Source organism: Dipodomys merriami, unplaced genomic scaffold (assembly GCF_024711535.1).
Source record: "Dipodomys merriami isolate MVZ:Mamm:240054 unplaced genomic scaffold, mDipMer1.0.p SCAF_42, whole genome shotgun sequence".
In the NCBI taxonomy this organism is placed as follows: domain Eukaryota; kingdom Metazoa; phylum Chordata; class Mammalia; order Rodentia; family Heteromyidae; genus Dipodomys; species Dipodomys merriami.
In genome coordinates, this window is record NW_027205826.1 from 2,635,049 (window position 1) to 2,651,454 (window position 16,406).

Below are 16,406 nucleotides of genomic sequence, written 5' to 3' on the forward strand. Positions count from 1 at the left end.
CTCTGAATGGACACGCCCCCCTGCCTGCATGAATACTCACTGTCCCTCAAGTAGGTGTCAGCAAAGTAGAGGGTCCGGACAAAGCCAGTGAAGGAGTCTTCAGCCGAGCGGGCCTCGATCTTGCGCTGCACGGGTGCCAACTCCATGTTCTGGAGGCCCATCCGCTCTGCCTTGGTGCTCACTGCTTGCATCTGTAAGGAGATGGGCCAGCCTGAGGCTGGAGTCTGGTCTCCCCTGCCCGGGGGCATTGACTTGCTCAATGTCAGTCCTCCCAGGGGAAGACTAACCACAGCCAGGCCAGCCACCTGTCTAGCTGGGGCCCAAGTGGGCTTTGTTCAAGTGGGAGATATCTTATGGGGGCATTGGCCAACATGTTGGGAGGGGGAAAAAAAAAGCAGAAAAATAAGAAAATCACTAAGGTTTACTGGGGACTTATCTTTAAGAATCACAACTATTTCCTTATTTCCTTTTTTACTTGGGGAAACCGAGGCACAAAAGTGGTGTTACATATCCTGTCCTCATAGCCCAGCAAGGGAGCCCTGTGGTCTTGCCGATGGTTGCTCTGGCTTGGCTTGGATTCAAGGCTTGGTCCCGGGCCTCACCTCTCCCGGGGGGCCAGCTGGCCGTCGCTTCCGGCTGGACACCCTGCTGCGGCGCATGCGGCGGAATGACTGGCGCAGGGACTTCTTGAGGGACTTTACACGGGACAGCGGGCCCTCCAAGGCCAGCTGGTCACTGGGGTGTAACGTGCACCTGTGTGTGTGGGGGGGGAAGGGGGGGGCAGAGAGACACAAGGCCTTCAGCACTGCAGGGCACAGGGGACCTCACAAGGCCCCAGTCCCAGACCCTGACCCCAGCTGGGCTGCTCACTTGACAAAGACCTGCCGCCGCTGCTGGTGGTCGAAGAGGCCAAAGCCGTGGCTGGTGCCAAAGGCCACGAGCCGCCACTCAGAGTGCAGGGCCAAGGAGGTGACCACGGCTGGAGGCTGGCACTGCACCAACACAAAGGGCTGGAAGCCAGGCTCGAAGTGCACAGGCCCCGGGCGGGCTGCCAGCCGCTCGTGGCCCTTCCAGCGGTAGCCTTCCTGGTCCTGCAGCAGGTCAGCCTCCACGTGCTCCACTGCGTGCTCCGCTGCCTCGTCGTTCAGCTCCAGCACCAGCACCTGGGCGGGTAAATGGGTAGCTTAGAAAAACCTGGGCACCCAGGGAAGGGGAAAAAAAATTTTGAGACTGAGCCCAGTGCTGGTGGCTCATGCCTGTCATCTCAGGAGGCTGAGATCTGAGGATTGTCATTCAAACCCAGCCTGGGCAGGAACGTCCGTGAGACTCCTATCTCCAATGAACCACCAGAAAACCAGAAGCGGCACTGTGGCTCAAGTGGTAGAGCGCTCGCCTTGAGCTGAGGAGCTGAGGGGCAGCGCTCAGGCCCAGAGGCCTCTGCTGGAGTCCAGCCCTGGAGAGGACGCAACTCCGGAGGTTCTGGCCACTGTAACCAAGCCACTTATACCCGTGGCCACAAGCACAGAAGAGCAGAAGGTGTTCCTGGTGAGACCACATGTGTTCTCTCAAAAGGCTGTTCCTGTCCTTGCTGCCCAGGCCCACAACCCCTCTGCCCTCAATCCCCACCCAGCCCAGCCTGCTACCTGCCCTGCTGTGCCTGCCACAGCCAGATAGCCACTGTATTTGCAGAGGAAAATCTTCTGGATGCCCAGCCTGGGGTCATCACTGTAGGGGTCGAAGGAGCCCACCTGCCAAGGAAGAGAAGCCCTGTGAGTGGCCATGGCTGGTCCCAGCCTGTTCTCCCCAGTCCCCGCCCCCTGCCTGTGCCACGTCCCAGGTTCTTGGCATCACCTTGCGGAGAGGGGGCCACTCATCCTCGCCCTGGGCGTTGAGGCTCTCGTTGGGGTCTGCATCGGTGAGGAACACGCGCACCGTGCTCAGTTTGTACAGCAGCCGCAGACAGACACCCGAGGCATCCCAGAACCGCACTGTGCCATCTTCATGCCTGTGGCCAGGGCCCACCCGCCGCTGGTGAGCGATGCCAGCTGGAGGTGCTCGGGGACTGGCATGCAGCCCTTGGGTTTAGTCCTCACCCCCTCCCACCCACCCAGGAAGAGAAGGGGCCTCGGAACCACCTACCCTGTGAGCAGCAGGTCCCTCTGGGGTGGGGGCGGGGCCAGGCTGGTGCCACCATCGATGGGCCAGTCCTGGAGAAGGGACCAGCAAGTCTGAATGGGACAGCCTGGCCCCTGAGTGGGGGAGTAGGCTGGGGCTGGGGCTGGGGCTGGGCCTACCATGGTGGAGAAGTGCGCGTTCTGCCGGCTGCCCGCGGCGATGATGCGTTCCCACAGCTTCAGCGGGATGTTGGAGACGTGGTGGGAGCAGGTGATGGCAGAGCAGTGCAGGGAGGCCAGGTAGGGCGGCTGGACGGGTGGCCAGCCCGCTGTCTGCAGGTCAATCACTACCAGCTCCTCCTCGGCCAGCACCACCAGGGCATAAGGGTCATCAAAGGCTGGGGTACAGGCCAAGGGTCAGGGCCAGGAGGAGGCAGTGTGCCCCAGAGTATGCCCCCACCTGGCTCGTGGAAAGGAAAGAGCTCCAGGGTTGAAGTTGGATTCCATTGACTTCCACACTGCTAACGGCTTCAGGGTGCGGGGGACACGGGGTTTCTCATGGTCTGCTGTCTCCTTCACTACTGGGCAGCTTCATTTGATCTCAGGGCCATACTGACATAGATAGCTCCAAACATATGCCTTGCGGGATTGTCCTCTGAATCCAGCTCATAGACCCCAGCTGTCTATTCAATATCTCCCCAAACTCACTCACTCACTCTCTCTGTCTCTCTCTCTCTCTTTCTGTGCCAGTCCTAGGGCTTGAACTCAGGGCCTGGGCTCTGTCCCTGAATTTTGTTGTTGTTATTCGAGGCTAGTGCTTGACCACTTGAGTCACAGCTTCACTTCAAGTTTTTTTGGTAGTTAATTGGAGATAAGAATCTCAAGGAGGGGGCTGGGAAGTTGGCTCAGTGGTAGAGCGCTTGCCTTGCATGCCTGAGGCCCTGGGTTCGATTCCTCAGCACCACATAAGCAAAAAGAAAAAAGCCGGAAGTGGCACTGTGGCTCAAGTGGTAGAGCGCTAGCCTTGAGCTGAAGAGCTGAGGGATAGCACTCAGGCCCAGAGTTCAGGCTCCACGACAGGACCCCCCCAAAAAAAAAGAATCTCAAGGAGGGGCTGGGGGTTTAGCCCAGCGGAAGGGCGCCCGCCTGGCACGCGCAAGGCCCTGGGTTCAGTTCTCAGCCCTGGAAAAAAAAAAAGAATCTCAAGGAGCCAGGTGCTCCTGCCTATAATCCTAGCTACTCAGGAGGTTGGGATCTGAGGATCACAGTTCAAAGCCAGCCTGGGCAAGAAAGCCTGTGAGACTCTTATTTCCAAAAAGGTACTAAAAGAGTTGGAAGCAGAGCTGTGGCTTCAATGGTAGAGCATTAAGCAAAAATCTCAGGGACAGTGCCCAGGCCCTGAGTTCAAATACCAGGCCGGCACACACACAACAAAGCCTAACATGGCTTTGAACTGCAATTCTCAGATCTCAGCCTCCTGAGTAGTTAGGATTACAGAGGTGAGCCACTGCTGCCCAGTTTCTCCAAATTTTTTTTTTTTTTTGGTTGGTCGTGGGGCTCGAACTCTGGGCTTGGGCACTGTCCCTGCACTCTTCAGATCAAGGCGAGCACTCTACCACTTAAGCCACAGCACCACTTCCGGTTTTCTAGTGGTTTTTATTGGCTGTCCTGGCTTTGAACTGCAATCCTCAGACCTCAGCCTCCTAAGTAGCTAGGATTATAGGCGTGAGCCACCGGGCGCCCAGCTCCAAACTTCTTCATGCTCAAGCCAAACATATCATTACTCTGTTTCATCAGTCTTTCTTTTCTCTCTTTTCTTTTCTTTTTCTTTTTTCTTTTTTTTTTTTTTTTTTGGTCGGTCGTAGAGCCTGAACTCTGGGCCTGGGTGCTGTCCCTCAGCTCCTCAGCTCAAGGCGAGTGCTCGACCACTTGAGCCACAGCGCCACTTCCGGTTTTCTGGTGGTCAACTGGAGACAAGAGCCACCACTGAGCCACCTTTCCAGCCCCAAATCAGTCTTTCCCCTACCTCTGCTTAGACAAACTACAGTTCAAGGGCCAGATTTGGTTCACTGCCTACTCCATGTATAAAGCTGTACAGGGCTGGAAAGGTGGCTCAGTGGTACAGTGTTACCTTGCATGCATGAGGCCCTGGGTTCAATTCCTCAGCACCACATAAGCAGAAAAAGCTTGAAGTGGCGCTGTGGCTCATGTGATAGAGCTGAAGAGCTGAGGGACAGTGCCCAGGCCCAGAGTTCAGGGCACGACCGACCAAAAAACAAAAACAAAAGCAAAAAACTTGCTATCCAGCCCTTTATCGTGAGTCAAGAACAAATGTTTTAGAAAGAACATTCCAAACCCAGCTATTTCCTGCAGCACAGCTGCCTTCATCCCCGACTGGCCCATGATGCCACTCCCTTGGCTCTCAGGGGCTACCACCTCCATCCTCAACCCCACCCGGCAGCCAGCCAGGTCCCCTGAACAGAGGCCAGATCTGCCCCTTCTACTTGCTTCCCCTTTGCACCCCCAAAGGTCTCACCATGCCTCTCACTCTCTGGTGTCCCTTCATCAGGGAGTCCTTGCTGACCTCACCTAAATCAGCAGTCCTACCCCCCAACCCCATGTCCTCCTCACCGGCTCTTGCTTTTTCCTAGCTACTGACATTACCTGTCAGCCAGTTCGCTCTGTGTCAACACACTCAAGCCCACTGGGGCAGGGACTTTGTCCATTTTGTGTACAGGGCCTAGCACATAGTATTTACTCATGAAATAGGGAAGCCTGCTCAGTACAGGTACAAGGCAGAGGAATACATGGAGAGGAAATCCAGGATGCCCACCTCTTGTCTGAGGAGGAGGGGTGGGATAGCCCTCATGGCATACCCGTAGCCTAGCCTGCTTGAACGGTGAAGGAGCTGAGGACACAGATGGACAATCCCAGGAGGGTGGTCTGTCCTAGAAATTCCCACTGGTTTGGGGTTTCTTTTTGCCAGTCGTGGGGCCCGAACTCTGGGCCTGGGCACTGTCCCTCAGCTTTTCAGCTCAAGGCTAGAACCACTTGAGCCATAGCACCACTTCCAGCTTTTTTCTGCTTATGTGGTGCTGAGGAATGGAACCCAGGGCCTCATGCATGCAAGGCAAGCACTCTACCACTGAGCCACCTTCCCAGCCCCTGGTTTGGGGTTTCTTTCCTACTGCTCTAGCTCCTGATGGAGATCAGATGACCCCATCAGCAAGGGAGGAGCTTCCACATTCAGGAGCCCCACCCCCCAGGAGCCCTCAGGCTCTGGGGCCTGGGCAACACAGACTGGGTTCCTCTCAGTAAGAGGAGGAAAGACAGGCAAAAAAAAAAAAAAAAAAAGGAAAAGCATATGCGAGGGAGAACTAAGGGACTCGGGTATTCTGAGTAGCTCTGCCTCCTGTACCTGGAGGCCCTGGCATGCGTAGGCCAGAGTCATTAGCGGAAGAGGCCGCTGGCTTGCCCGCCCTCCTGGACAGTTCCCAGAAGCCTCCTCTTGGTTTCGACACCGGCCCTTGCTGGTCTGGCCTGTCATCCCATTTATGAGGCTGACTCACAGCTGGCCCCACACAGCCACCTGCTACTCCACCCAGAAGGCAGGCTGCACTGTGCCAAAGCCAGGACTCTTTGCCAAAGCTGGACAGATGGTAAATCTGGTAATGCAGCTCTGGCCCACTAGGCTCTGTCCCTTCTTTAGAGTTTGAGATAGGCGAGAGGGGCGGCCAGGAAGGATGAAGCTCCTGGCTGAGTCTCAAGCTGGCGAAAATGGCATCACCACTGGCCGTGGTGGTCCTAAAGAGGCACACAGTGAGGCCAGGAGGGTGGCATGACAGGTGTGGGAATATCTACAGGGCTCTCCTTCATTGGCTTGGCCTCCCAGCACTCCTCCGTGTCCCACGTCTAACCCTGCACTCCCACAGCCGAAGCTTGCCTACCGGCCGCAGGCTCTGCCTCAGAGAGGACAGTGAAGTCGATGACACGGGAGGTGAAGTCAAAGGCTGTCTGCTGGCCATCGCGGAGCACCGAGATGCAGTGGCGGTCCCCGTAGCTGGCTCGTGGCATGCCGCCCTGGAAGATGGTGAAGGGCAACCTGCAGGCAGGGAGAGGAGGGCCAGTTGCTGGGACTTTCTGGGGGCACACAGGGCAAGGCCCAGCCTTTGTAGCAAGGCCTGGCGTCTGGCGGTCCCAACACCAGAAGGGAGGTGAGTCTCAGGAGTAGACTCTAGCTAGTACAGGACTAGAGGCTAGCTCTTTCTGGCTGCAAGTGGCAAATGAGAATTCAGAATCAGGTGTAGCACCCAAGATGGGGGTCCTGAGTTTGGGCAGCTACCTGGTTCACCTACACCAGCCGCCCTGATGAATCCGCCTGGAGAAATGGGCTGTAGCCCAAAGAATGATCAATTTCGCTGATCATATCATCCCTCTGGGAAGGGGCTTTGGAGAGGAATCAAGCTATGGAGAGGAATGAATGCTACGTCTGCCCTTCCTCCCTTCCTTGGGTTGGCCTTTACCAGCCACCGTCACCCTGAGCAGGGGCCCAAGCAGTCTTTCCAGTGCTCCAGGGAGGTACTGTGAAGCAAGATTACCTGCTCAAATACCTACCCCTGCCTGGTGGTCAGCCAGAAGATTTTGGTAATAGCTTTGCAAGGAAAGGGACCTAAAAGAAAAGGAATAGGCGTGAGCAGGTCCCTCTCTTAAGACATGCCAGCTCCCGTAGACACAGATCACACCCACGTCCACGTGTGGACCTATGCAGGGAACCTGCCCTGCTCAGGGCTGAGAGCCCCAGCGGGCATCTGAAAAGTTGGATATGTGGCTCTTTGGCCCAAGCCCTGAACTTTATGAACCCAGGTTTTGCTTCTGTAAGCCAGGTACCCTATCCCTGAGTCCCGGGAAGAATGTAGGTGCTCCTCAGGAGGATAGGGCAATAGGACAGGGCAGGAACAGCACTGACCATAAGGCACCGAACTGCGCAAGGGCTCCGACTGCTGGGCGTCACTAGACACAGGCCACTGACAATGGCTGCCGTCAGAGTGGCAGGTGACAATCAGGCGGCCATCCCGCTGCCAAGTGACATTCTCCAGTTGCTTTAGAGGAGGAGAGGGGGAGAGCAGTGTCTAGCATCAGGGTAGAGTCCCCAGTGCCCACCCCTGGGGCCTCAGCACAGGGCTGTACGGCACACTGGGGCCCAGGAATGCCACTGCCCCCCTCACCTACCTGGCTGCAGAGGAAATGGTAGAGCACACGGCTGGCCTGCAGATCCCAGATGACAACAAGGCCCCGGCTGTAGCCAATCAGGATCTGGTTGGGGTCTCGAGGGTGCTCCTGAAGAGCCTCCACCATCTCAAACACTCGCCGGCTGCGGGCCTCCTCTGGCAACCTGGGCGGGGGAGTGCCATGAGCCCTGGGGCCCTCCATGCTCTGAGGGCATCCTACATGCCAGCATGCAGAGGTGGTGGGGAGACGGGCAACGTGTGAAATAGGACGGAGACCTACCCAAAGTTCCCCAGGGTGGGCTGGGAAGGTGGCTTAGTGGTAGAGTATTTGCCTAGTGTACATGAAGCCCTGGGTTCGATTCCTTAGTATCACATAGAGGGAAAAAGCCAGAAGCAGTGCTGTGGCTCAAGTGGTAGAGTGCTAACCTTGAGGAAAATAAGCTGAGGGACAGTGCTCAGGCCCTGAGTTCAAGTCCCCGGATTGTCCTCCCCCTCCCCACCCCAAAAAAAATCTCCAGTGTGCCAGGTGCCAGTGACTCACGCCTAGAATCCCTAGCTACTTAGGAAGCTGAGATCTGAGGATTATGGTTCTAAGCCAGCCCAGGCAGTAAAGTCTATGAGACTCTCATCTCCAAATAACCACCCAAAAATCCAGAAATGGAGTTGTGGCTCAGGTGGGAGAGTGCTAGTCTTGAGCACGAAAGCTCAGGAACAGTGCCCAGGCCCTGAATTCAAGCCCCAGAACTGACAGAGTCTCAATCTGGAAGACAAGGGGAAAGTAAAGCATCTTCCTTCCTGTCCCTATAGACTCCCCAGAAAAGAAGTGATACAGGGAGACCTTTTCTGGGGAACAAAGGGGAAAGGCCATGCTCCGCTCAAGAAGTGGGGCTCCTCACCACTGCAGCACGGTGTCTGAGGTGATGGTCCGGTTGTCGAGCACGTGGAAGCTGGGCAGCTGTACCACAAACACACTGCCACTCTCGGTACCCAGGTAGAGGAGCTCTCCGGAGGAGTGAGGCAGGACCACGGTGATCTGCGTGGCGCTGGGGGGAGCCCTGCCCAAGATGACAGATGAGCATGAGCTGGATGGGGCCCAGGCAGGGGCAACCTCAGGGTCCCTGGTCTCATCAGTCCCAAGGCAAGGCCTGGCCTGGGGAAGTCTTGCCCCTGAGGGCCGGGAATGGGGTTTATAGCGTCTCAGGTCAGGATGGATAGGCTGGGGACTTTCTGCCGAGGAGGAGGAAGAGGACAGGGAACACCCGGGACCCTCCTGCACACCAGAGCGTGGACATGGGAGGAGGGGCACCCGAGCCCCTCCCAGTGCACCAATGCAGAGGCTACAGTGGCTCCAACACAAGCCAGGCAGGCACTGGCAAGGGCATTTGGGTCAGGCTGGGCTGGGAAAGGAAGGGGACTGCGTCCTTACCCTGGGGGAGGAGGGGCAGCTTACCCTGGGGGGCCACGCAAAGTGTAGGTCTCTTCTTCCTGCAGCTCTGACACCCCGCCCTTGACCTTCAGACTCCACAGGTGCAGGCTGTTGTCATCCAGCAGGGTGACCAGCTGGCACTGGGGAAGGAGACGGGGGACAGGAGTGTGTGCTGTTGTTGATCAAGGAAGGCTGGCCTGGTTTCCAAGAGCCCCAGACCCTGCCTTGCCCTCAGGATGGCCTATGAGCCTCCAGCTGGGGAAAGGGAGTTGGTCTAGGTGTCTGCACAGCACCAAACCCAGGGCCATGCCTCCCCCCGCCATCCGAGAAGATATGATGGTAAGAAGGACAGGGAGCCCTGTCTCCCCCACCCTTCCCCCACCAAGCTAAGCCCTTACCTGGCCAGGCAGGAAGTGAATCTGCGTCACCGCGTTGTTCTCCTGATGGAGTCCCATGAACTCTACCCCGGGGGCACCATAGCTAGGAGAAAGCTCAGGAAAATGTCTGCACACTGGACACTAGTCCTTTCCCACCCTGAGAGGCGAGCTCTTGGCCCAGGTGGGAAGGAGCAAGAACGATGCCCAACGGCACAGGGCAGGGAGGAGATGGCAGCGGCCCTGACCCAGGGACACTCAGCAACTAACTTGACCCAGAGAGCGCACCCAGCCAGCCATGCAGGCCGGAGACCATCTCACATGCGGAAGGTGAAGCTCTATCACTGACAGCTATTAGGCTGCCTTCCCCCGCACCCCCGATTGCATCCCCCAAACTGGAGCTGTGCCAACAGAGCCATGGGCTGTCACCTGGTGGCACCAGTGAGAACACACGGGGCACCACTCCAGCCCATCCCCCGCAAACTTGGCTTGAGTCCTAGCACCAGGGATTGGTAACCAGGATATGGACAGGGCTGGCAATGATTAACCAGCTTGGGGAAGAGTGAGCAGTGGCAGGACCTGAGGCCCAGCCCTCCTGTGTGAACACCAGCCCAGCCCCCCCCCCCCCACCATGCTGTGACAGAGACACAGAGAAGGAGGAAGGCTTTTAGGAAGGAGGTATCTCCCAGCTCCGCACACTGGCTCATTCTTGGGGTACAGGATGGATGGGGGTGTGTGTCCAAGATCATAGCTCTGATAAGGCCGGCTGAAGAAGTTCAAGGGACACTCACCCTTCCTGGAACTTGTGAGCTTGCCCTGGAAATCTCCCACAGCCCCAAGAAAGCACAGCATCAATGCTTTGGCGAAAAGACCACCCAACTGGGGTGTGCTGTGGGGTATGATCTGGAGAAGTTGCTGACCGAGTGCTGCCCTTTCCCCTTAGAGCCACCTTGCTTCTGCTGGTGGACAGAGCCCAGGCCAGCCCCTTCCTGCCACTCACCAGGAGGAAGGGAAACACCGTAGTAGTTCCTGGCTTTTGCCTGCCTCCACTTGGTACAGGTGGACTCCGAGGACAAGAGGGATCAGCTATAACTTGCTTTGTATGGGTGTGTGTGTGTACAGCTGAAGGCAGGGAAACAGAGTCTAGGCCACTCTAGAAGAAAGGTCCAAGACGGGCACCAGTGGCTCACGCCTGTCATCCTAGCTACTGGGGGGGCGGGGGGTGAGATCTGAGGATCAATGTTCAAAGCCAGCCTGGGTAGGAAAGTCCATGAGACTCTTAGCTCCAATAAACCACTCAGAAAACTGTGGCTATGGCTCAAACGGTAGAGCACAGGGATAGCGCCCAGGCTGAGTTCAAGCCCCACGACCGACAGAACAAAAAAAAAAAAAGACAGGTCTAATTCCTTTTGGGGAGGTCTGCCATGGTGGTGTGAATGGGGAGATAGAAAACCATTCTCCTGCTGGCCACTCACCTACAGGTAGATGCAACTTTAAGGCTCTTCTGAAACTCCCTGTACTCAGCAGTGCCCCCACCCCACCTCCACCAAATGAAGTTTCTAGGCCCCACACCCTGTCAGGGCAGAAGGGAAGGCTAAGGCCAAGCCTCTCTCTTCTTTGGGCACGATGCCCAGACACACAGGACCCCACTGGGCCAAGTTCAGCTTGAGTAATGAGAAGACAAAATTCACCCCATTCTCACTTAAAAGACTGCCACACCAAGCCCTCCTGCCATCCAACCCAACTCCCACACCCTCAACCCAGCCCGCCTCATCCCATTCCAAAGCTGGAAATCAGAACAAGTCTGCCCTCACACTAACAGTTCATGAGCAAGGAGGGCCACAAGGCCTTACTCAAGTATGAACACTCCATCCACAGACCCTCCCGGACCTTCAGGGTAGGGGTGAGCACTTAGAAAGGATACAGCTTGACTGCCCCAGAGCGGGTGCCGATGGCCAGGATACGTAAAGAAGGGCTGTAGCCAAGGGCGCTGGGCTGGTGCGGGAAGCCATGTTCCACAGTCTGCAAAGAGAGCCATGTGGGCTAAGACTGCAAACACGCCCCCCACACCCTTGGGGCCTGCCTACCTCCTGCCTCACCATGACTATGGCTGAGGTCTAAGATGGTAGAGCTGCAGCCCAGAGCCAGATAGCAGGAAAGAGGAATATGATGTGATATGCGTATACACGTGTCATATTTATTAACTTGCTTTATGTGTTTATGTGGTACGGAGGAATCGAACCCAGAGCTTCATGCATACTAGGTAAGCACTCTACCCCTAAGCCACATTCCCAGCCCTCATTAACTTTTTAAAACTTTATTTATTTATTTAGGTCGGTTGTGGGACGTGAACTCTGGACCCAGGTACTGTCCCTCAGCTCTTCAGCTCAAGGCTAGTGTTCTACCACTTAAGCCACAGCACCACTTCTGGTTTTCTGGTGGTTAACGAGATAAAAGCATCACAGACTTTCCTGCCCCTTTGAACCATGATCCTCAGATCTCAGCCTCCTGAGCAGCTAGGATGACAGGCATGAGCCACCAGCACCTGGCTCATTATTATTATTATTATTTTGGTTGTGGGGCCTAAAGTCTGGATCTGGGTGATGTCTCTCAGCTCTTCAGCTCAAGGCTAGCACTCTACCATTTGAGCCATAGCGCCACTTTCAGCTTTTTCTGCTTATGTGGTGCTGAGGAATCCAACCCAGGGCCTCATGCATACAAGGCAAGCACTCTACCACTGAGCCACCTTCCCAGCCCCCTCATTAACTTTTTTTGTGTGTGTGTGTCCGGTCCTGGGGCCTGAACTCTGGGCCTGGGTGCTGTCCCTCAGCTCTTCAGCTCAAGGCTAGTGCTCTACCACTTGAGCCACAGCGCCACTTCCGGCTTTTTTCTTTTTGCTTCTGTGGTGCTGAGGAATCGAACCCAGGGTCTCATGCATGCAAGGCAAGCGCTCTATCACTGAGTCACCTTCCCAGCCCTCATTATCTTTTTAAAAAGAAGATTTTATTGTTTTTCCTTTCAGTCTCCCCCCCCCCCCCCACTTGGAACCAGGGCCTTGCACATGTAAGGCAAGCACTTTACCAATGAGCCAAACCCCTGACCCAATGTGTATATTTAAAAATGCAAAAACTCAGGAAGTAGAGATCTGAGGATCATAGTTTGAAGCCATCCTGGGCAGAAAAGTTCCGGAGATTCTTATTTCCAATAAATTACTATACTCAGAAAAAGCTAGAAGGGGCACTGTGGCTCAAGTGGTAGAGGGCTAGCCTGGAGCTCAAAGAGGCTCAGGGACAGTGCCCAGGCCCTGAGTTCAAACACTAGTACTGGGGGAAAAAAAAAAGTAGAGTGTGACTGGGACCATACTACCCAGGTCCTCCAGTGCATACTACCCAGGTCCTCCAGTGTGTACGTGCGCACACACGCACGCGCACGCTCTCTCTTTCTCTCTCTCTCTCTCTGCCCTGTGTCTCCCCTCAAAGCCACCCAGTGGGTAAAAGCTTTAAAATGACTCAGAGCAGCTGTAGATAACTCTGAGGTACTGAAGCCTCAGTCACAGGCCTCTGTGACTGCTTGGTCTGTTTCTGGAGATTTCCCAATGCCAGCTGCAGTGACACTCACACTTGGACTCCTAGCCCTGCCTGCAGCTCTGGGCATTTCTTTTTTTTTGGGGGGGGAAGGGGGGAATCCAGTCGTGGGGCCTAAACTCTGGGCCTGGGCGCTGTCCCTCAGCTCTTCAGCTCAAGGCTAGCGCTCTACCACTTGAGCCACAGTGCCACTTCCGGCTTTTTTCTTTTTGCTTATGTGGTGCTGAGGAATCAAACCCAGGGCCTCAGGCATGCAAGGCAAGCACTCTACCACTGAGCCACCTTCCCAGCCCATCTGGGCATTTCTTTAGGCAGGCCAAGAACTGCAGAGCAAAATTCCCGATGGACCAGGCACATTCAGGAAGGTCCTGGGTTCTGCTTCTCCATCAGCTGCCCCACTTCCATCCAGGAGACATAGGCCCTGCCCAGCTGGGTTTGAGCTGAGACCCAACCAAAGCAACCACTTGTTCCCCAGGCTTTTTTTTTTTTTCTTTGTTTTTAGCCATGGAGAAGGCTTGGCTGAGAAGGGCCTCAGTAGTGAGCCCACCTCCCTGGCCCAGGGCTCTTCAGCAGCCAGATCAGTGCTTCTGGCAGCACCAAGAGATAAGCCCCGGGAGACAGCGATCTGGCCCACAGCCTCCCTACTCACCCAGCCCAGTCCAGTAGTTCCCAGAAGGAGGCCCAGGCTAGAGTCACATTGGGGACTGGAGCTTGGGCAACCTATGGAACTGAATGGGGGAGTGGATGCAAGAGTCCACTTTGCAGGCTGGGAAGGTGGCTCAGTAGTAGAGTGCTTGCCTTGCATGCATGAGGCCCTGGGTTTGATTCCTCAACACCACATAAGCAGAAAAAGCTGGAATGGCGCTGTGGCTCAAGTGGTAGAATGTTAGCCTTGAGCTGAAGGACAGCGCCAGGCCTAGAGTTTAGGCTCCACGATCAAGAATCCACTTTGCAACTGGCTCTACCTGGATGGGACTACAGAGGGGGACTCGGCAGGAGCTCCCCCCCCCCCCACTCCACACTCGCCCCTGCCAACCCAGGTCCCCGTTCAGCTATGTAAAAAATGCAGAGCCTGGAAAAGCCCTGGCTAGATAAGCAAGTGTCTGGAATGTAAACATTTCCCAGGAAAAGGCAGGCAGGCAGGGAAAGAACAGACTGCAGGACAAGCTCCCCCAGGGGCCCTGCTAAAGCCTTAGCCAACCTAGGGTTGCTGCGGCCCCAGGAAGCCAGCTGCCAGAGCCTTTACAAGAAGGTTCTGGAAACAGTAGCATTTTCTCCAGCACCATCATGGCAGCAGCAACTCAGGGCCAAAGCTCTGGAATGTGGAATCTGGGCGGGGGTGGGGGGTGGGAATGAGAAGGGGCCCCCCTAGGAGTTTGGTAAGCCAGCAGCAGGCCCCACACTCCTGAGCAGAGCTACTCAGCTGGGTGGTCATGAGCTACACCTGGCTACTCAACACTTGTCTCTTGCCACATGGCCAGTGCTGCCAAGAAGCTGATCCTAGCCAGGCACTGGAATCCTCGCTACTCAAGAGGCTGAGATCTGAGGATTGCGGTTGGAACCCAGGAAAGTCTGTGAGACTTATCTCCAATAAAGAACTCAGAAAAAGCCGGAAGTGGTGCTGCGGCTCAAGTGGTCAAGTGCTAGCCTTGAGCAGAGTGGCTCAGGAATAGCACTGAGGCCCTGAGTTCAAGCTCCAGGACCAGGGGGAAAAAACATCTCAGGGACTTTCCTGCCAGGGCTGGCTTTGAACAGTGAGCTTCAGCTCTCAGCTTCCTTCGAGGATGATAGGCCCAAGCCACAAGCACCAGGCTCATTTTCCGTTTCTATCCAGGCACCATGCTGAACTATCTAATTATGTCTTCAGACACCAGCAGAGATAGCCAAGGATAAACAGGTCTGCATCTGTGTATGCGCCAGTCCTAGGGCTTGAACTCAGGGCCTAGGCACTATCCCTGAGCTTTTTTTTTTTGGTAAAAGCCAGGGCTCTACCACTTGAACCACAGTTTCACTTCCAGCCTTTTGGTAGTTAACTGGAGATGAGTGTCATGCATTCATTTTCCTGCCAAGGCCCGCTTCAAACAAAGATCCTCAGGTCTTAGCTAGAAATATCAGTGTGAGCTCCTGTGCCCACAGGCCTGTAGCTTCATGGTAGGCTCTCAGGCCACATATTGTGCCCCCAATTCATCAACAGTGTAACATCTCACTTCCTGCTACAGGTCAGTGTAAGGGTCACTCCTGGATGGCAAACAGACGTTGTCCCAGCAAAGTCTCCGCCCAGTTACCTGCGTTACCTAGGCAACTGGCATACCTGGAAGAGGTCACATCTTCATCTGCTGAGGTCACATCTGAATTTGATGTGGCCACACCTTTCTCCGCTCATATCCTAGATAAGGCCTAGCACAGGCCCAGTCGCCCTCTTTTCTAGCTCTTCTCTCTTTCCCAGCTCTCCCAGCTCTCTTTCCCAGGCCTTTCCCCACCGTGGAGGACCAAGATGGCTTGGTGCCAGCCGAAACGATGAATAAACCTACCCCTTACCTGAATACCACATGTGTGGTGCTGTTCTTACTTGGCTATCTCTTTTTAAAAACCTAACTTCTCTGCTATTCATGTCCAACTTTCCCTATCTAGCCCTTTCTCTTTTCTACATTTTGGCTGTGCCCTGAAGAGTGCGATGCAGGCTGGGTCCCAGGGACCCCCCTCTAGGTTCCTTCTAAAAGGCTAGCCAATGTAGGCTTGATCCATTTGTTCAGGGTTTCTTTGCATTTTTTCAGAAATTCACCATCTTGGCCACATGGTGGGTTAAGGGTTTGACCCCATCTGACCTTTAACCTTCTACCAAGTTTACTACTCCATCTATTCTAAGGTGCCTTGCTAACAAGTTGCTCTTTTCACAGGCCCTGGTAACTGAGGCCCAACCATCTGATGTGCTTTGTTAGCAAAGATATCTACACATTGTTGTCAAAAATTTTGGGTTTTGAGTTTTGCCTTTTTTGTTTTGTGTTGTGTCTTCTACTACTGACTACGTGGTTATAAAATACTGGGCATATCTGTGCTAAAATTCACATCTAATGAGTTTTGTCATTGCAGAATATTTGTTGGTCAGTTCTTGATAAAGAGCAGGTAAACTCTACTTATTCTATTTGATTTCCTTGTTGCTTTAATTGGAAATAACAAAGGGCTTTTGTGGCAAAGATTGCAGTTCAAAGCCAGCCCAGGCTGAAAAATCCCTAAGATTCCATCTCCCAACTAACCTGCAAAGAGCCAGGCTGGAAGCATGGCTCAAGACTCTTATCTCAAACCAGCAAACACTGCAAGTGGTACTATAACTCATAGTGGTTCAGTGCTAGCCTGGAGCAGAAGTGCTCAGGGACAGTGCCCAGGCCTTGAGTTCAAACTTCCTTGAATACCAACTGGGACAAGCCATCCCAGCAATGAGCACCTAGACTCAGCCAGTCTGGGGAAGAAGGGAACATGAAGAGGAGTAAGAAGAGATGATGTCACATCAGCAACTTTGTGCCTGCCCTTTCAAAATTAACCAGACTTGGGAGGTCAGTAGAAGTAAGAAGCCTGCCCATCCAATGTCTATACCTGTCTACCTATTAACAACAGGAATTTATATTCTTGCCTTTGTCACCTGACTTCTTCTCTACCTAGTCGCCAGATGTCAGAAGTAACTA

The 16,406-nt window shown here is 54.7% G+C and overlaps 1 protein-coding gene across 6 annotated transcripts in view; it reads right to left on the minus strand.

Annotated features, from left to right (window-relative positions):
• The window catches only part of Llgl2 (LLGL scribble cell polarity complex component 2), a 38,827-nt gene that overhangs the window by 2,816 nt on the left and 19,605 nt on the right, over positions 1–16,406 (minus strand). For 5 of the 6 annotated variants that reach the window (XM_069993015.1, XM_069993017.1, XM_069993016.1 and 2 more), the window contains exons 3-17: positions 11,067–11,164; positions 9,167–9,248; positions 8,793–8,908; positions 8,239–8,397; positions 7,344–7,506; positions 7,081–7,213; positions 6,729–6,783; positions 6,062–6,216; positions 2,295–2,512; positions 2,140–2,207; positions 1,852–2,005; positions 1,644–1,748; positions 871–1,163; positions 603–753; positions 41–191 (exon numbers count right to left, since the gene is read on the minus strand). In XM_069993015.1, coding sequence (XP_069849116.1) covers positions 41–191; positions 603–753; positions 871–1,163; positions 1,644–1,748; positions 1,852–2,005; positions 2,140–2,207; positions 2,295–2,512; positions 6,062–6,216; positions 6,729–6,783; positions 7,081–7,213; positions 7,344–7,506; positions 8,239–8,397; positions 8,793–8,908; positions 9,167–9,248; positions 11,067–11,164 — 2,101 coding nt within the window. Of the gene's footprint in view, positions 1–40; positions 192–602; positions 754–870; positions 1,164–1,643; positions 1,749–1,851; positions 2,006–2,139; positions 2,208–2,294; positions 2,513–6,011; positions 6,217–6,728; positions 6,784–7,080; positions 7,214–7,343; positions 7,507–8,238; positions 8,398–8,792; positions 8,909–9,166; positions 9,249–11,066; positions 11,165–16,406 lie in introns of those variants that run through there. The other variant, XM_069993018.1, reaches the window with a different exon arrangement.